This window comes from Chiloscyllium punctatum, chromosome 26 (genome assembly GCF_047496795.1).
Source record: "Chiloscyllium punctatum isolate Juve2018m chromosome 26, sChiPun1.3, whole genome shotgun sequence".
NCBI classification, from domain to species: domain Eukaryota; kingdom Metazoa; phylum Chordata; class Chondrichthyes; order Orectolobiformes; family Hemiscylliidae; genus Chiloscyllium; species Chiloscyllium punctatum.
The window spans coordinates 32143165-32162265 of NC_092764.1; the positions used below are offsets into that span (position 1 = coordinate 32143165).

General features: G+C 41.9%; 1 protein-coding gene across 1 annotated transcript in view; it reads right to left on the minus strand.

Annotated features, from left to right (window-relative positions):
- The window catches only part of LOC140496398 (mitochondrial inner membrane m-AAA protease component AFG3L1-like), a 57575-nt gene extending 39061 nt beyond the window's left edge, over positions 1–18514 (minus strand). The window contains exons 1-6 of the mRNA XM_072596069.1: positions 18296–18514; positions 11221–11305; positions 7439–7501; positions 6427–6530; positions 5584–5733; positions 1987–2058 (exon numbers count right to left, since the gene is read on the minus strand). Of these exons, the coding sequence (XP_072452170.1) occupies positions 1987–2058; positions 5584–5733; positions 6427–6530; positions 7439–7501; positions 11221–11305; positions 18296–18391 (570 nt within the window). The 5' untranslated portion in view covers positions 18392–18514. The remainder of the gene's footprint in view (positions 1–1986; positions 2059–5583; positions 5734–6426; positions 6531–7438; positions 7502–11220; positions 11306–18295) is intronic.
- Positions 18515–19101: the final 587 nt, after the last annotated feature.

Below are 19101 nucleotides of genomic sequence, written 5' to 3' on the forward strand. Positions count from 1 at the left end.
TCTTATTAAATTTACACAAATTGTTTAAATAAATAGATTATTCCTCCATAGGGAGGATGAAAGGAAGTAGTTGTCACAGTGGAGTGCCACAAGGATCAGTGCTACGGCAACAATTATTTACCATATGTATGAATTACATGGACAACAGAAGTGAATGCACTATTGCAAAGTTTATGGAAAACACAAAAATAGATAGGAAGGCAAGCAGTGAGGAGTTTACAAAGGGATATAGTCAGATGAAGTGAGTGGGTACATACTTGGCACTTGGAATATAATGTGGGGCAATATGAAGTTATGCACTTTGGCAGGAGGAATAAAGGTGCTGAATATTCTTTAAATATGAGAGGGATTTAGAAGTCCTCATACATAAATCGCAAAAAGTTTGCAAACAGGCCCAACGTAAAATTAGGAAGGCAAATGGAAGGTTGGCCTATATTTCAAAGGGAATAAAATATCAAAATAGGGAAGTCTTGTTACCACACCTAGAATACTGTGAACAGCTTTGGTTCCTCCAAACTATGGAAATATATATTGACATTGGAGGCACAGGTTCACTAAATTGATCCCAGTTATGCAGGGATTTCCTTATAAGGTGACATGGCGTAGGTTGGGCTCGTACTCATTGATATTGTGACCTTAAGGAAACATATTTGATTCTGATGAGGATTTAGAGGGGACATGGAGAGATTGTTTTGTCTTGGTTACAGGTTAGAACCAAACGACAATTCCAGAGCAAAAGATCACCCAGTTAGGATAGAGACAAAGAGGATTTAGTTCTCTCAAAATATTAGTGAATCTGTGTAATTCTTTACTGCAGAGGGCTGTAGAGGCTGGGTTGTTAAGTATATTCCAGATCGAAACAGACAGATTTTTGATCAATAAGGGAATCAAAGGTTATGGGGAAAAAGCAGGAAAATAGAGTTGAGGAGCATCAGATCAGCCATGACCTGACTGAATTGCAGAGCAGACTCAATAGGGCCCAATAGTCTACTTCTGCTCCTATTTTTGACAATCTTATGAAAATGCATATGACAATGTGTGACAAATAGAGCAATTTTTTTCCTCTAAGTAAACTCAATAAATTATTTGCATGTTGAAATACACATCAATGTTTCATTCTAGAAAAATTCAACAGTTAAACAGAAATGGGATTTTGGGATACAAATGGAATTATTTTTTGCATAGTGTCCTTTGACCTGAGACCTAAGTTCACAAGCATTGTTTTGTATGAAATCTGATCGGACATCATCAACATAATTCCTAAAAGACAATACACTGCAGCGAATAACTGAGCGCACTCTGCTTATTTCAGAAGCTACAAAAATGGGGGAAAACAAACTTTTTCGCTCTTGCTTTAAGGCATGCAATGGGGAAATGTTCTACCAGAGATACAAGACATTCAGTACTCAAAGCCTTCCTTTGTAGTAGTATTCCGCACCTTGAGTGACAGAATTTAAATAAAGAAACAATTTTAAAGTTCAGCATGCTTCCCCGGCTGCTTGCTTGGAGCAGCAAATAGTAAGTTTTAGGGTGGGGGATCAAAAGGAGGCAATCTCCTGGAAATTCAGAATGCAATACTCATGGCATTTCGGAAAAAAATATCGACCGCTTGAAAATACATACATCTCATTTAATGAGGCTTCAAAAACATTACAAGTCCAAATGAAACTTCATTTATTGCATTCTCCTGAAGAATTGCAAAATGTTTTTGCACTTTATAACTACATTGCATAGCAAACGCTGCAAAAATGAGACTTTAACCCAGATTGTTACAATCTCAATTATAAGGACAGCTGCTGAGCATACTGAATGTTGGACATATGTGCCCTCTGCTGGCTACCCTCATTATTAAAGTTAAATAAAAACACAAAATTCTCAATAGTCAAGCTACATCTGTTGAGAAAAGAAGAATTAATGTTTCATGTTTATGATTCTGGCAAAGATTCAAGCATCAAAAATGAACAGCATAGGTTCCTTCCTACTTACAACATCAGTTGTAGTTCCTGGAGTGAAAATCACCCGCACAAACTGCTTGTTGACAACCTCTAGGCGATCAACCTGAAATGACAAATAAATAGTGAAGAGACTCCTATGTCAGGAACAGTGAAGGATGTATTTTGTCAATAGTTATGAAATGATATTATAACATTCCAGAGAGCCGTTATAATTTTGTAAGTTTTCTTTTGTATAGTCTGTATACAACAATTACCAGTTTGTAGCTTTCAAATTTAAAAAATGCAAATCCCTAAGTTTCTGTGAACCATCAGAAACGAAACTCAGCAAATGTCATCTTCAACAAAGAAATATCTTCAAAAATGATGTCATATTACTGAAGCACAAAGGTGGTAATAACTTCTTCCCTTCAGTCAGTCCTGACTAAAATCATAAAGTTGAAGTTCGGTTAAATGGAACTCAAGCTGACAGTTTAGTAAGCTACTAAGTTTTAAGGATGAGCAATAAGTGCAGACATTACATGAGATGAGGATATCCAGAAAGTGAATGAAAACAAAAGCAGCGATTATTTTAACAGAACACTCAGTTGCACTATTAATTCTCTGCATCACACAATTACATCAATGAACCAATTTCCCACATGGAGTTCATGAAAACATGAATACACCAGTTACAAGATAAACAATATTGGGATGTAATAAACAATAGTAACAATGAAATATTGTGTTGATCTTTTTAAAAATACACCAAAAGGGATAAATGAATATAGTAATTCAATGGCAGCACTCACAATGACAATAATCTGCAGAATCAGCCAATATGCAAAAAGAAGCAACTATCCATGCATCATATTTCACTTCATGTGATGTAGTCACTCTATCTTGGTTTTAGCAAAACTGAAGCAACAACTGATTTGACATTTTGTGTGTGTGGAGTGAGGAGGAAAGGTTCTATTCACACAGCATGGAAAATAGACATGTTGGACATCATATAAAATATTGAGAAGAAATTGACAAGTACCTTTGAGACACATTTATTTGCTCCTTGTTTAAGTAATATTAACTTGTGGCATTTGTAAAACGTATGTTTCTTTTCTGCATTGATCCAGTGTACATGCCCTGGTCTAGTTCCACGTTGAAGAAACACAATCAAAATATTTAATCCCACTTATTTTGCACTTTGAGCTAATTATTTAAGCATTCCACATTTCAATGGAGGTCTTTAGAAGCCCAATGAAATGTGTAATGTATGACTAGTGATGCATGGAACAGGAGTTCAGTCCCACTTTTAACAAGATGTCTAAAAAAACTTATTTAAAGGAACAGAAAGAAATAAGTTTGTTATTTATTTTAATTATACATTTTGTATTTTTGGGCCAACTTTGGTTGTATGAAAGTATTTTTCAGTTAATCTTTGGTGTATTTTTATTTCAATAGGTATAACATTTTGAATGTGATTTTTTCAAGCAAGTCTTTCATCTCCCACTTTTCTGAACCAGGTCAATAAAAGGATTTATCTAAGCAGAGCAGCAGGATCATGTTCAATATTATTAAGAAACTTGCTGTATTGAAACACCTTCCAGAATCCTGAAAAACACGGTGCTTCTTAAAGATAATGGGCTCTGTTAAGCATCAGCTATAATATAAAACTTATTTCACTGAATATGTAATATTGCATCCAATTGGAATAAACCTTTATAACACATTATTCTCACACTAATGCCAGGGATACTTTGAAAGCATTCCAGTCATAATATTTCCAAGTGCCACTTGATGTAAGAAGACATGCCAAAGAGATGAGAGAGTATCAGGACAGGTCTAGCTGCGTCCACCTTGATACCAGCCAAAACCAAAAGTTTCATGATTCTATTTATAATGGTCCAAAGAAAGGGAGGATAATGGGACAGATGGTTCTTTCGAAGAGAATACAAGTGAAATAAATTGAATTGCCTTCTTCCGTGCTCTAAAAATTTGATGTTTCACTGTTTTCCACTGGCCTGGCACACCTACCTGTCAATGAGCTGGCTCCGCATCAGCTGCTTGCAGATCTGCTCCATCTGCTGCAAGAACGCTGGCACCCAACCTGCACCATAGGGACAGCACCATCAATGGCGGGTACGATTACCAGCACAGTCAAATCTTTTGTTTCCACGATCCAGTCTAGCACACAGATTATCAGCAGTATCAACCAATAGGCTGCCTGCAGAAGTGTGGAACAAGTGACTGATGCTTGGTTAGAATAAAGTGCTATTTCACTTCCTCTACAACTGACTAGCAACAGGGACTGCTTTAATTGAAAATTCACTACATTTTAAAAGGTGTTGCTAGTTGGTGGGGCAAGAGCTTACTTTAACAACTCTACAAAGTATACATTCATTTTAAGTTTTCTGATTGAGCCAGAACCTGATTTCTGTAAAGGTGCCATCAAGTTCAACTTAAGCAAATTGGCAGAGACAAAGTGCACCACAACTCAAAGTGGAGCCTCAAGAATCAGCACCAAAAATAGCTAAATGCAAGTATCAGCTTTCAGTACAATGATAAATATCACACGTGAGCCTTATAATCATAGAGTCATAGAGCCGTACAGTATGGAAACAGAACCTTCGGCTCAACTTGTCCATGCTGACCAGATATCCTAAATTAATCTAGTCCCATTTGCCAGCATTTGGTCAATATCTCTCTAAACTCTTCCTATTCATATAGCCATTCAGATGCCTTTTAAATGTTGTCATTGTACAAGCCTCCACCACTTGCTCTGGCAGCTCATTCCATACGTGCACCACCCTCTGGATGAAAAAGTTGCCCTTTAGGTCCCTTTTAAATCCTTCCCCTCTCACCTTAAACCTAAGTCCTCTAGTTTTGGACTTCCCCACCTTGGGGAAAAGACATTGATTATTCTCTCTATCCATACTACTTCACAATTTATTAACCCTCTATAAAGTCAACCCTCAGCCTCTAAAGCTTCAGAGAAAATACCACCAGCCTATTCAGCCTCTCCCTACAGCTCGAACCTTCAACCCAGCCAACATCCATGTAAATCTTTTCTGAATCCTTTCAAGTTTCACAACATCCTTCCAATAACAAGAAGAACAGAACTGAATGCATTATTCTAAAAGTGGCCTAATCAATGTCCTGTACAACCGCAACATGACATCCCACTTCCTATATTCAATGCACTGACCAGTGAAGGCAAGCTTACCTAATTTCTACTTTCTGGCAATAAGTAGGAGCAGGAATCATGTGAAGTGAAATCATCCAACTTGTCTGCAACAAAGGTTTTAATTTAGGGTTCTCCTTCCCAGTATAGGTGAATGCCTAACCACATGGTTAATAATGGACTCTCATGGTATGCCAAAGCAATACACATTTACTTCCATACTGTCACATTCACACAGAGGGTAGTTCACATGTGGAATGAACTGCCAGATGAAATGGTAGATGCAGGCACACTTTCAACATTTAAAAGACAATTGGATAGGTACGTAAATAGGAAAGGTTTAGTGGGATATGGGCCAAGTGCAGGCAAGTAGGGAAACTTGTTCGGCATGGACGAGTTGGACTGAACAGTCTGCTTCCATGCTGTATGACTCTATGCTTCATCCAAAGGGATGCACATTTTAAAATGACTTACCACACCACGTGCAAGGTAATAATTTACAAAATCTTTCCAAGTGATTTCCCTGCCAGGATTTCGGTAGTAAAAATACATGAATCCAGAGAGAAGTCCAGCAACTCCCACAACCAAATAGCGAAATTCCTTATCATCCCATGGAAAGTCTCCCTAAAATTAATGAAAAGGACATAGAAGACATCACATAAAAGTGCTTGCATCAATCATGGAGTTTCTAAAAATGATTAGGCATGGAAACAACTGACAATCAAATCACAAATCAATTTTCTAGTGTGAAGTTTCACAGTTGTGACATTATTAAAACTATTAGTTGGAAAAAAGATTGAATTCCTAGTTAAATATCAGGTTACGCTGAAACCCACATACATATTCAACTAATGAAGTTATAACATTGCATATAATTGTTCCTCAAAGAATCCCTTGAGAATCTACCGTCATGTATTAGCAGTGTAACAAGTTTGTCATGCTTATTAAAAAAAAACACTCTCAGAATTATCTTAGGACTATTCATGTATTCAAACGCTAAAATTTCAGATTCAAAGCTAAAAGTAACATTTGAGTCAGGTTCACAATGGAACTGTAGGACTGTTAATTAAAACAACTGTTTAATTTAGAAATATTCAACAGTAACAAATCCTTCAACAGTAACTTAATTTTCTACATATATATAGATCTGGTTTAGTAGATTTTTTTCTCTACACTTTTGGTATTTGTTTCAATTACAGAATACTGGATAAGATTTACTTTCACATAATCAATAACTTAAACATAAAGTATGAGTTTGACCTAATTAACTGCGTCTATTCGCCAGCAAGAGGTGAATGAACTTTACCAAAAACAAACCTTTTGTAACCGGTTCCACCAAGCAGATTCCTCTTTCTTCCCACTTTTCTTACCACTGCCTCTTGGTTCACCTCCTTTACCTCCTCCAGACTCCTTTGGCTTTGCTGCAGACAAAGGTACCACAATATCTTTTGATCTTTTATTCAGAAGTATTTATTTTTATTCATAGGATATAGGCATTGCTAACACCCACAATTTATTACCTATCCCAAACTGCCAATGAGAAGGTGACCTTGAAACACTGCAATCCATGTGGCAAATGTTCTCCTATGATTCTGTTAGACAGGGAGTGCCAGAGTATTAACGCAGCGATGATGGAAGATCAGCATTATACTTCCAAGTCAGAATGATGAATGACAAAGTGGTACTTGCAGGCAGAGATGTACCCAGATTCCTGCTCTTTTCCTTCCAGATGGTACAGGTCATAGTTACCCACACAAAAAAATCATCAAAATGATGTAACACTATGGGTAAAAGTCATATCTAAGGGGTAGGGCAGCTAATAGTTGGTGTTAGGGCAAACTAACACCAACTAAGTCATACTAGCATAATTAGGAACGCTATATTTTTAAATTAGTAATCCAGAGGACATAATTTCATGGTAACTAAAAACAAATACAAAATTTTTTAAAAAACTGGTATCAGTAAGAGTCACTACAAAGCTCTGCAGCTGTCATATTAAAAAAAAATCTAATTGGTTATTAGCATCATTTAGCAAAGAAAATCCATTGCTTTTTCCAGTCTGACACATACACGATGCTGGTTTTCACCAATGTATTTGACACTAAACTGTCCTCGGGAGCTTAACAATCCACTTTGTCCATCTTAGGTACCCCAAGAAGGCAACTACGAGTACCAGCTAGAACTACACCGCAGAACGAAACTTAAAAGTAATGCACTTTAAAAAAATTATTACAAATAACAGTAACGTAACAAATATTAAAGGCACAAATACAGGGAGGTGATTTATTCAATCAAGAAATTCAATTTCAGAAGCTAAAGAGTGCATTACCTTTAATGTCACTTGCTTTTGGTCCTGTTGCAGTTTTATTTTTGGGAAAATACTTCTCAAATCCTGAAGGAAGAATCAAATAAATTGAAATGCCATCTCTTCATTATCTCTGAAAATATTAATTACTGAAATAATTTCAAATACCTCACAAGATAAAATAAAACAACTTATATGCTGAAGAAAAAGATCATGTAGGATTCAGAGCAATGGCAAAGGTTTTAATAGGATGTCACATGTTTACAATCTGGTCCAATTTCTATAGTTCAACGTTACTGCCATTGTTACATTTGACACTGCACATCAACTCCACATGAGAGTAAATTGATAAGTTTATTTGGATATCTGTAGAATCTTCAACCATTAATATTCTAAGAAAGTTAATAGACTGACCTTTTGTAAATAATTGTGATGTTAAAACTGCATGGCATAAAAAAAATCAGCTAATGAATATTCAATATACTCAGATGCGATTCTTTGTTTGCCATTTTACCTAATGTCTTAACCAGCCCAGTAAATTTCATGGGAATATTTTGGGCATTTGTAGGTTGATCAAATTCCCTTAGCTGATAGGGAAGGAAGCAGCAATCTGCCACAATTCTATTGTTGTCATTAATTTTACAGAAAACATGACACAGAATCAAAGAAGAAAAGTGTGTTGCTGGAAAAACACAGCAGGCCAGGTAGCATCCGAGGAGCAGGAGAATCGACTTTTCAGGCATAAGCCCTTCTTCAGGAATGAGGCTGGTGTGCCAAGCGGGCTGAGATTAAAGGTGGGGGGCAAGGGGGGGAATTTGGGGGAGGGGCGCTGGGAGGTGAGGGTGAGGGTGATAGGCCAGAGAGGGGGTGGGGGCAGAGAGGTCAGGAAGAAGATTGCAGGTCAAGATGGTGGTGCGGTGGTTTGGAGGAAGTGGGAGGATTGGAAGAAGTTGTTAAGAGTGAGGACCAGTTCAGTCAGTCGAAGGAGGGTGTCAGTGGAAGGATACTTGTTGGGTCGGCGGGAGAGGAAGAAGCGGAGGGCTTGAAGGCCTTCGTGATGGCAGATGGAAGTGTATAGGGACTGGATGTCCATCGTGAAGATAAGGCGTTGGGGGCTGGGAAAGCGAAAATCATGGAGGAGGTGGAGGGCGTGGGTGGTGTCCTGAACATAGGTGGGGAGTTCTTGGACTAAGGGGGACAGGACAGTGTCGAGGTATGCAGAGATGAGTTCGGTGGGGCAGGAGCAGGCTGAGACAATGGGTTGGCCGGGGCAGTTAGGAGGTAGAAACGGGCGGTGTGGGCTTGTGGGACTATGAGGTTGGAGGCGTTGGATGGGAGATCCCCTGAGGTGATGAGGTTATGGATGGTCTGGGAGGTGACAGTATGGTGGTGGGAGGTGGGGTCATGGTCAAGGGGTCAGTAGGAGGAGGTGTTCGCGAGTTGGCATCAAGCTTCAGCGGTGTAAGCTCCCCCATCACGAAGGCCTCCAAGCCCTCCGCTTCTTCCTCTCCCGCCGACCCAACCAGTACCCTTCCACTGACACCCTCCTTCGACTGACTGAACTGGTCCTCACTCTTAACAACTTCTCTTTCCAATCCTCCCACTTCCTCCAAACCAAAGGAGTAGCCATGGGCACCCGCATGGACCCCAGCTATGCCTGCCTCTTCGTCGGATATGTGGAACAGTCCATCTTCCGCAGCTACACTGGCACCACCCCCCATCTTTTCCTCCGCTACATCGATGATTGTATTGGCGCTACCTCGTGCTCCCATGAGGAGGTTGAACAGTTCAGCCCCTTTACTAACACCTTCCACCCCGACCTCAAATTTATCCGAACCATCTCAGACTCCTCCCTCCCCTTCCTAGACCTCTCCATTTCTATCTTGGGCAACCGACTCACCACAGATATTTACTACAAACCGACCGACTCCCACAGCTACCTGGATTACACCTCCTCCCACCCTATCCCCTGTAAAAATGCAATCCCATATTCCCAATTCCTTTGCCTCCACCCCATCTGCTCCCAGGAGGACTCATTCCACGACCGAACAGCCCAAATGAGGGCTTTAAAGACTGCAAATTTCCCCTCCAACATGTTTGACAATGCTCTCCACCGCATCTCCTCCACTTCCCGCACCTCCGCCCTTGAACCCCACCCCGGGATGCCACCAGGACAGAACCCCATTGGTCCTCACCTTCCACCCTCACCTCCGGATACATCGCATCATCCTCCGTCATTTCCGCCACCTCCAAACAGACCCCACCACCAGGGATATATTTCCCTCCCCACCCCTATCAGCGTTCTGGAGAGACCACTCCCTCCGCAACTCCCTCGTCAGGTTCACACGCCCCACCAACCCAACCTCCACTCCCGGCAAGAAGTGCAAAACTTGCGCCCACACCTCCCCCCTCACTTCCCTCCAAGGCCATAGTAGATCCTTCCATCTTCGTTGCAAATTCACCTGCACCTCCACACACATCATTTACTGTATCCGCTGCACCCAATGTGGTCTCCTCCACATTGGGGAGACAGGCCGCCTACTTGCAGAACATTTCAGGGAACACCTCTGGGACAACTGCACCAACCAACCCAACCGTCCTGTGGCTGAACACTTTAACTCACGCTCCCACTCTGTCAGGGACATGCAGGTCCTTGGCCTCCTCCATTGCCAGACCCTGGCCACACGACACCTGGAGGAAGAGCACCTCATCTTCTGCCTAGGAACCCTCCAACCATGTAGGATGAACGTAGATTTCTCCAGCTTCCTCATTTCCCCACCCCCCACTTTATCTCAGTCCCAATCCCCGGATTGAGCACCGCCCTCTTGACCTGCAATCTTCTTCCCGACCTCTCCGCCCCCACCCCCTCTCCGGCCTATCACCCTCACTCTCACCTCTTTCCACCTACCATATTCCCAGCGCCCCTCCCCCAAATCCTCCCACCCCAACTCCAACACCTTTTATCTTAGCCCGCTTGGCACACCAGCCTCATTCCTGAAGAAGGGCTTATGCCCGAAACATCGATTCTCATGCTCCTTGGATGCTGTCTGGCCTGCTGCGCTTTTCCAGCATGATACTTTTCAACTTTGGTCTCCAGCATCTGCAATCCTCACTTTCTCCTACTGAATCAGAGAATCCCTACAATGTGGAAGCAGGCCATTTGGCCCAATAAGTCCACATAACCCTACAAAGAGCACCCCAACCAGACTCACCCCCCCCCCCCCCCCACCCTATCCCCATAACCCTGCATTTCCTATACCTAATCCACCTAACCATATACCCCTGGCCACCACAGGTAATTCTGCTATAATACATATATTGTTAACACAAATTGGTTGTAACGCGATTGGGTGAATAGGGATCATTTTCCCTAAAACGCAAATTTTTAAAGAGTGTGTTGGCTATAATGTGATTACATTGCCAACATTTAAAATGCTTTTGTACTGCACGGATTTTGCACAGCATGGGGTCACAAAGAAGAAAACTACTGTATAATAGCAGAACTACCTGTGTGTGCAGTTTACCATGTCCAATCGACCTAACCTGTACATCTTTGGACTGTGGGAGGAAACCAGAGCAGATACGGGGAGAATGTGCAAATTCCACATAGACAGTCGCCCAAGGCTGAAATTGAACCTGGGTCCCTGTGAGGCAGCAGTGCTAACTACTGAGCCACTGTGCCGCCCCCACATAGCACATTAGATTAGACTGTAAAGCTGCCAAATTTGCTCTGAAATAAAGAACCTAAATGTTGTAAATTACCAGTTTGGCTATGGTATAAATAAAAATGGATTATTTTACATTACCTGTTGGTTCTTTCGAAGTGTGCAATCTAAAAGCCAACCTATTTTCCTGGTGTCCTGAACTTCTGTCAATACATCTTCTGATATACTGGAGTTAAAGACAAAAGCAATTAAAACCAGGGCTGAGATTTCTCAGCACTAACATCAAAATATGGTAGTTTTCTAACAAAGTTATTTAGTATCATAGAATCAGGCCATTTAGTATAGAGGCAGGCCATTTGACCCACTGAGTCAACACCAACCCTCCAAAGAGCATCCCATCCGGACCTACCTCACCCCTGTAACCCTGTATTTGCCATGGCTAGTCTACCTAGCCTGCGCATTCCTGGACACTATGGGTGGATTAGCATTGCCAATCCACCTAAACTGCACATCTTTTCATTATGGGTGGAAAACAGAGCAGCCAGAGGAACCCATGCATACAATATGCAAACTCCACACGTTCACCCAAGGCTAGAATCAAACCTGGGTCCCTGACACTGTGAGGTAGCAATGTTAACCACTAGGACACTGTACTATCCCAAAACTTGCTTCAATTGAAGCAAAACTTGAAACTATTTTAGTATAAAACTATAACTTGTGACAATATTTCAATAAACCATATTTCATTTGTACTCCATCATTAGCCTTTTGAGAGATAATGGTAAAAAATAATGCTCAAAGCAAAAAAAGACTTAGATAGAGCTAAAAGGATCAAAGAGTATGGGGGAAAGCAGAGACAGACTACTGAGGCAGATGATCAGACTTGATCACATTGTATGGCAGAACAAGCTTGAAACACTGAAGGGCCTACTCCTGCTCATATTTTCTAGTTTTATTCAAATAGAAAAAGATTCAGTTCCATTAAATCAACCACAATTCATAGCAACTTGTATCTAATAAGCTTCAGTCTTACAGAAAACATCCAGTACCCAAATGCAGATTGGGTCTGAAAAATAAATCAAGAATTTGCATTTATATAAGTACCCAGTATGATTGCTGGATGACCCAAACAACTTTACAGCCATCAATATGGCAAAGTCACCATTGCAAGGTGGAAAATACAGCAGCTAATTTGTACACAACAAATTTTCATTGTCAACAAAGACATAGCAATGTGTTTCTGGGTTTTTGTTTACCATGGTTAACCCACCTAATCTGTATATCCATGGACACTAATCCACCTAAACTGTACATGTGAACTGTGGGAGAAAATCTGAACACCTCAAGGAAATGCATGCAGACAAGAGGAGAAAATGCAAACTCCACATAGACAGTTACCCAAGGCTGGAATTAAACCAAGACCCTGGCACTGTAAGGCAGCAGTGCTAACCACTGTGCTGTCTAGAACGTTACCTAAATCCCTGGATCAACAGTCCATTGATAATGAATTTCATAAACTATTAAGACTTAAAGCACTTTTTCCAGTATAATCATAGCTAACAGGTAAGTTTAAAATGATCTGTTGAAATTTTCATTGTCATCCTCTAAGTCCCCTTCAATTCGTAATACCCAGGAACTTATCTCCACTTCTTTAGTCTGTTCCCATCAAACTGCTGACCCCGCTTTCCTGGTTCCCACATTAGCTGTTATTGAGAATGGTACCCTCTCATAAGGCACTGTCCCCTACTCTTCAAATTTACTGTAACTAGTACCCTCGCTAAAACAACAAGTCTGTCCTGGCAATCTACTATGATAAGAAAGCGCTTTTCCAGCAACACATTTTCAGCTCAATCTACTACGATATAAAAGTTCTTTATTAAGATGTCAATGCCCACTTTGCCAAAACTATTTCTGATACCCTTCAATCAGGTTCCCACCTCAACCACATGGTAAACTATCTCTTCTTATTTTTGGACTTTCTACAGATTGACATGATTGCCATACCACTGTCCTCCAACTGAGCTCAACCAGTTTCACTATCCATCTAATGATATTCCCCCTTGTTGGGGAGACTAGGACTACAGAGCACTGTAGTTTAAAAAGAAGAGGTCTCCAATTTATGATAGAGATATGGAAATTCCTTTTCCTCAGAGGGCCATCGTTCTGTGCAACACAGTGGAGGAAGGCTCGTTGAATATCTTTAAGACGGAGTTGGATGGACTCTTGACAAGGGAGATAAGAGGGTAGAGGAGAAATTGAAGCTGAAGCCAAAAATCAGATCAGTCATGAACTTATCAAATGGCAGAGCAGGCTTGAGATGCCAAATGGTCTACTCCAGTTCCTAAATCATATGCTCACTTCTGTATAAGATCACATGCAAACTGGCTTATCATATTCCCAAAATCACTGCCTCTGCACTGTCCAAATTAATTATCCTTGCACCCTTTCTATCACATACCTGTGTTGTCCCTTAATAAGTCCTCACCGCTTCTGATTTGTCATGCTGCTTTGTCTGAGATTCAGTAGTCCAACTAGACTTCCAGAAGACTACAACCACTATATTTAGGCACCATCTAAAATGTTTACCTTGCCACTATCTGAGGCAACATTAGACTAAACAGACCTCTGTCATTTCATTTGATGTTGAGCGGAGCCTTCAAATCACTGAACTCTCCATTTTTGGGGTCACTGCTTCTTGATCTGTCACAATGCCCTACTCTCCTCCTTTATTATCAATGCCTTTATTAATTGTAGGTTGTTCCACTGTTCTCTGGTTCAGCCTTTCATCTTTTCCCATCGGTAAACTTGAAATTCATCCAAAATCTTACGAACTCTTGCCAAATCCTTCTCCACTTATCAGTACTGGAGTAGGCCATTTGGCCCCTGAAGTCTCTCCAGTGGATTGCAGTCCAGCAAAACCTCGACCTTAAAACAATCTTCCTTGATTGCTAATCTCACCTTGGTCCTATTCCTGTAATTTTTCCTATTCCAGAAACTTATGTCTGCATTTCATTCCTCTAATTCTGGTCTCTAGCTCAGCCCAGATTTTAATCCTGTGTCATTGGTAGCCACAATAGTAGCTGCCACAACCCAAATTCCAACTTCTGGAATTTCCTTCCTAAATCTCTTCATTTCTCTACCTTTCTTTCTTTCTTAATACCGACCTTTGACCAAGGTTTAGGTTCCTAGATTCATTCAGTGCAGAAAAGGCCCTTCAGACCATCAAACTACTCCAAGTGCGCACTAATCCATATTCCCTGCACTTGTCCCATATCCATTGAATACTGTAACAGTTGAAGAGCTCATTCAATTTTTTTTTTAAAAGGTTATAATGTTTGTGGCCTCCACTACCTTTCCAGGTAGTGCATTTTCAGTTTCTCACCACCCTGAGTGAAAAAAGGTTTTCACAAATCCTCTCTGAATCTCCTGCGCCTTACCCTGAAACTATGCCCTCTCGTGATTAATCCCTCAACCAAGGGCAACAGCTGCTCTCTATTCACCCAATGCATACGCATCAACCTTTTACACCTCAACCATGTCCTCCTGACTTCTCTGCTGCACAGAAAACAATCCAAGTCTTTCTAGTCTCTCCTTATGAGTTAATTTCTCCATCTCAGGCAGCATCCTGGTGAACCTCCCCGTGTCCCCTCTAGTGCTATCACATCTTTTCTGTAGTGAGGTGACTAGAACTGCATACAGTACTCCAGCTGTGCTTAGACAATGCTCTGTACAATCCTAACATTAATTCTTTGCTCATACTCTATGCCATGACTGATGAAAGTGCCCCATATGCGTTCTTAACCATACTATTCGCATACTCTGCTGACTTCAGGGATCTGTGAACAATTACCCCTAGATCCCTCTGTTCCTCTAAGCTACCAAGTGTACTGTCATTCATTAAATACACCCTCATCTGGTTTCTTCTTCCAAAATAGATCACCTTGCATATTCCAGGGTTAAATCCCATCTGCCTCTGGTCTGCCCATCTACCAACCCACCTCGATCTTCCTGTAACCTACAACCATTCTCTTTGCTATTAACCACTCTATAAATCTTGGCATCATCAGCAAATTTGCTTAACATTCATCCACATTTTCATCATTAATGTATATAACAAACAATAATGATCCTGATATCGATCCTCGAGGTATACTGCTGGACACCAGTGTCCAGTCAAACAACTTTCTAACACTCGCCTGTGTATCCTATTACCAAGTCAGTTTCCAACTTGCCAAGATTCCCTCAATTCCGTGTACTTTCTCAACCAGTCTCCCACATGGGACCTTGTCAAAAGCTTTGCTAAAGCCATATAAACTACATCAACTGAACTTCCCTCATCCACATAGCTGACCACATTTTCAAAAATTTTCACAAATTTGTTAGACATGACCTCCCTCCGACAAAGCCATTCTGATGATCCCTAATTAACCCACACCTTTTCAAGTGGGTTTACTTTGCTCCTTCAAGGTTTTCTCCAATAGTTTCCCTACCACTGACGTGAGTCTGCAATTTCCTGGTTCATCTCTACCACCCTACTAAGTTGGAATCATATGAGCCATCCTATGACCAAAGAGGAATTAAAGATTTATATTAGCGCCTCTGCAATTTCCTGCCTCGCCTCCCACAGCAGCCTGAAATGCAATTTGTCTGGGCCAGGGGATTTGTGTGTTCTTAAGCCTAATAGAGCCTTCAATGCCTCCCAATTTCCTATGTCAAACTGTTCAAATTCGCCACAGTCCCCTTTTCTGAATTCCATACCTACATTCTCCTTTTCCATAACGAAGACTGACGAGAAGCCTTTATTCAACATGCTTCTAATATCCTGCGGCTTCACACACTGGCTGCCTCCTTGGACCCTAACAGCCCCTACACATTCCCTCATTAACTTCTTCCCTTTTATGTATTTATAAAATACCTTAGCATTCTCCCTAACCTGTTTGCAAGTCCTTTTTCTCACCACCTTTTTGCTCTTCTAACTACTTATTTAAATTCCCTCCTGAACTTCCTGTATTCCTCTAGGACCGCAGCTGAATTGCCACCTTTAGACTTGCTAAAAACCCTATTCGTTTTCCTCACTCAGTCCTGAACTGTCCTCGACACCTAGGATTCTCAACTTATTGCTCCTACATTTCCCTCTAAAGGGTAGATATTGTACCCAAAAGATGGTCATGATGGGAGCAAAGTAGGACGTTCCTGCCAGAACTCCTCTGCTCTGCCTGTTCCTTTCCCTTTCTTTCTTTCTTCTTCTCTCCCCTTAGCACAGGTGGAAATGCTGGCACAGCAGAAAGCACCAGCAAGTTCACGGAGCAGCGAGCCCTGGAGTACTGCGAGCTGCAAGCTCTGGAACAGCATATGGGCTGCAAGCCCCAGAGCATCGGCAAGGCAGCGAGTCATGGAGGGCAGTCCTGGCACTTACCTTGGAAAAGCAGAGTGTCAATACAAAGTGGGCTGGGGCTTGGAGTAAGACGGGGATGGCTGTTGGACTGGGGTCTGGCACGGGTGGTCAGACTACGTGCAGTGTCCCTGCGCTGAGCTACTACACTGTAATGTGTATTTTAAATTTTTTATCTTACTGGCAACCCTTTAATGTTGTTCTATATTATTTTTCAAAGTCTGTAAGTAATGCAACTACTTTTATTACTCTGCTGGATCCAAGAATTGTACCTAGATATTTGTACCTAAAATGTCACCATAACGTGGCAGGCATCGTAAATGTTTTTTACTGCACTCCTACGATGATGTACATGTAACAATAAAAAGATATTGTATTGTATTGTGTGATACTCTCCCCAATTCCTTTTTGAATGGCCCAATTGCTCCACTGTAGGCTTACCTGCAATGAGGTATTCCCAATCTACTGTGGCCAGATCCTACTTTATTTTAATAAAATCTGCATTCCAGTAATTCAAAGCAATCTTTTGCATGTCATCCTCATCCTTGTCTAGAACAAATTTGAACCGTTCCATGTCATGGTCATTATCACTAAAATCAGAGGATCCCTACAGCACTTAAGCAGGCCATTCGGCCCATCAAGCCTGAACTGACTCTCCAAAGAGAATCCCACCCAAATTCACTTCCCCAACACCCTGCATTTATCATAGCTAACCCACCTTACCTACATATCTCTCAACTGTCTGGGGCAATTTAGCACAGCCAATCCACCTGACCTGCACATCTTTCAGCTGTGGGAGGAACTGGAGTGCTCGTAAGAAACCCACGCAGACTCGGGTAGAATATGCAAACTGCACAGACACCCAAGAATGGAACCTAACCTGGATCCCTGGAGCTGTGAGGCAGCAGCACTAACCACTGATCCACCATTCCACCGAAACATGGCCCCACTGCCACATCAAACACATGCCTAGCTTTGTTTCTCCAGAACAAGATCCAGCACTGCACCATCCCTTGTTGAGCAGATGTGTTGATACAAAAGATACTACCCTCGATACACTTCAAGAAACCCCCTCCCTCTAAACCCTTAACACTATGACAATCGCAATTTATGTCGGGCAATTTGAAATCCCTCTAAGATGACCTGATTCTTACTCTTACACACCTCTGTTAACCCTCATTCCACCTCCCTATCAGGGGGATCAACTGCCTGTATTTGAATTCTATTTCTGACACGCTTCAATCAAGTTTCCACCTGTACCACATGGAAAACTGTCTCGCTTCCCTTTTGTTTTGTCCTTTCTGGAGATTTCAACATGATTGACACCGACTCCAACGCCTCCCCTTCTGATGCAACTGTGCTCACCCAGTTGCACTATCCATCCGGTGGGTGCTCCCGCTTGTTAGAAAGACTAGCCTCCGGTGCACTGTGTGCCTTTATGGACACCGTTTGTTCTGTATTTCTAAAACAGTTGGTGGAATACTCAGCCTGAGTCTCAGTGAAACAGTTTTAGGGGAGTCAAGTCTAAGAGTCACCAGCATGTGGCACATTAACCAGCTGCAATAACTCTAAAATAAATCTTTTACGTCTGCTTTTCCTTTTCTTTAAATCATCCCGCACCTCCTGAAATTGATCAGCAGCAAACCCCAAGCCGGTACCAAGGTCAATGTGCGCCTTATTTTACTTTTTTTATATAAAAGTTGGGTGACCCCTGCTCCCTTGTGATATAACGGTTTAAATGATTCGATTGAAGCGCCTTTGGGACACAAATTCATCCGGTGACAGACTCGGAGAGCACACCCCGCCAGGTCTCCCACATCTCACCCGGTAGCAGGAGGCACGTTGAGCCGGCCACAGAGCCCGGGCCCGGCGCAAGAGCCGCTGGCAGCCGCTCAGCTGCAGCCTGAGGGCGAGCGCCATGGTCTGGGCCCCGTCTCTCAGCTTTAATACAGTAGACGGCCGGGAGGAGGCACCCCCGCCTCTTTATCCCCCACTTCTGCGAAGTTTCTCTCTTCGACAGCGGAAGTCACAATAACATCGGCATCATCGAATAAAGGTCCCCCCCCCAACCCTCCCGTGTCCCGCAATCCACTCGGTCCGGGTGGAACAACGTGCTCCTGCCCCTGTGTTCCGGCCCATTGCAATCACAGCTCGTTTACTGAGCTGAGGTGTGAATGAACTATTGAATCGAGCAGATTGGAGAACAAGAACAAGGTGGTTGACAAAGCAAGCTGTATCCTAGGCTTTACTGGATAAGGGCACAGCATACAAGTTAAATTTGAGTAAAACACTTCAGTTTTAGCTGGCCAAAGTTCAATGGTGCAATACCTTAGCAGGGATGACAGTGGAGGAATAATGGCAAATATTTCTGAGTATTGTGCAGAAGTGTTTGTTTCAATGAAGACACGAATGCGTTAGAAAAATTGCAGGAAATATTCACAACACAATGGTTCCAGCGATGAGGAGTTTATTTTAACAAGTTGGTTTGGAAACGTCAGGACGGCTCTCTTTGAAGAGGTATTCAAAATCAAGAGGGGTCTGGACTGAGTAGATTAGGAAAAACTGTCATCTGCGTTTAAACTAAATGGGGGGGGGGTGCAAACTGGATGTTTAAGAAGGAAATTGACGGG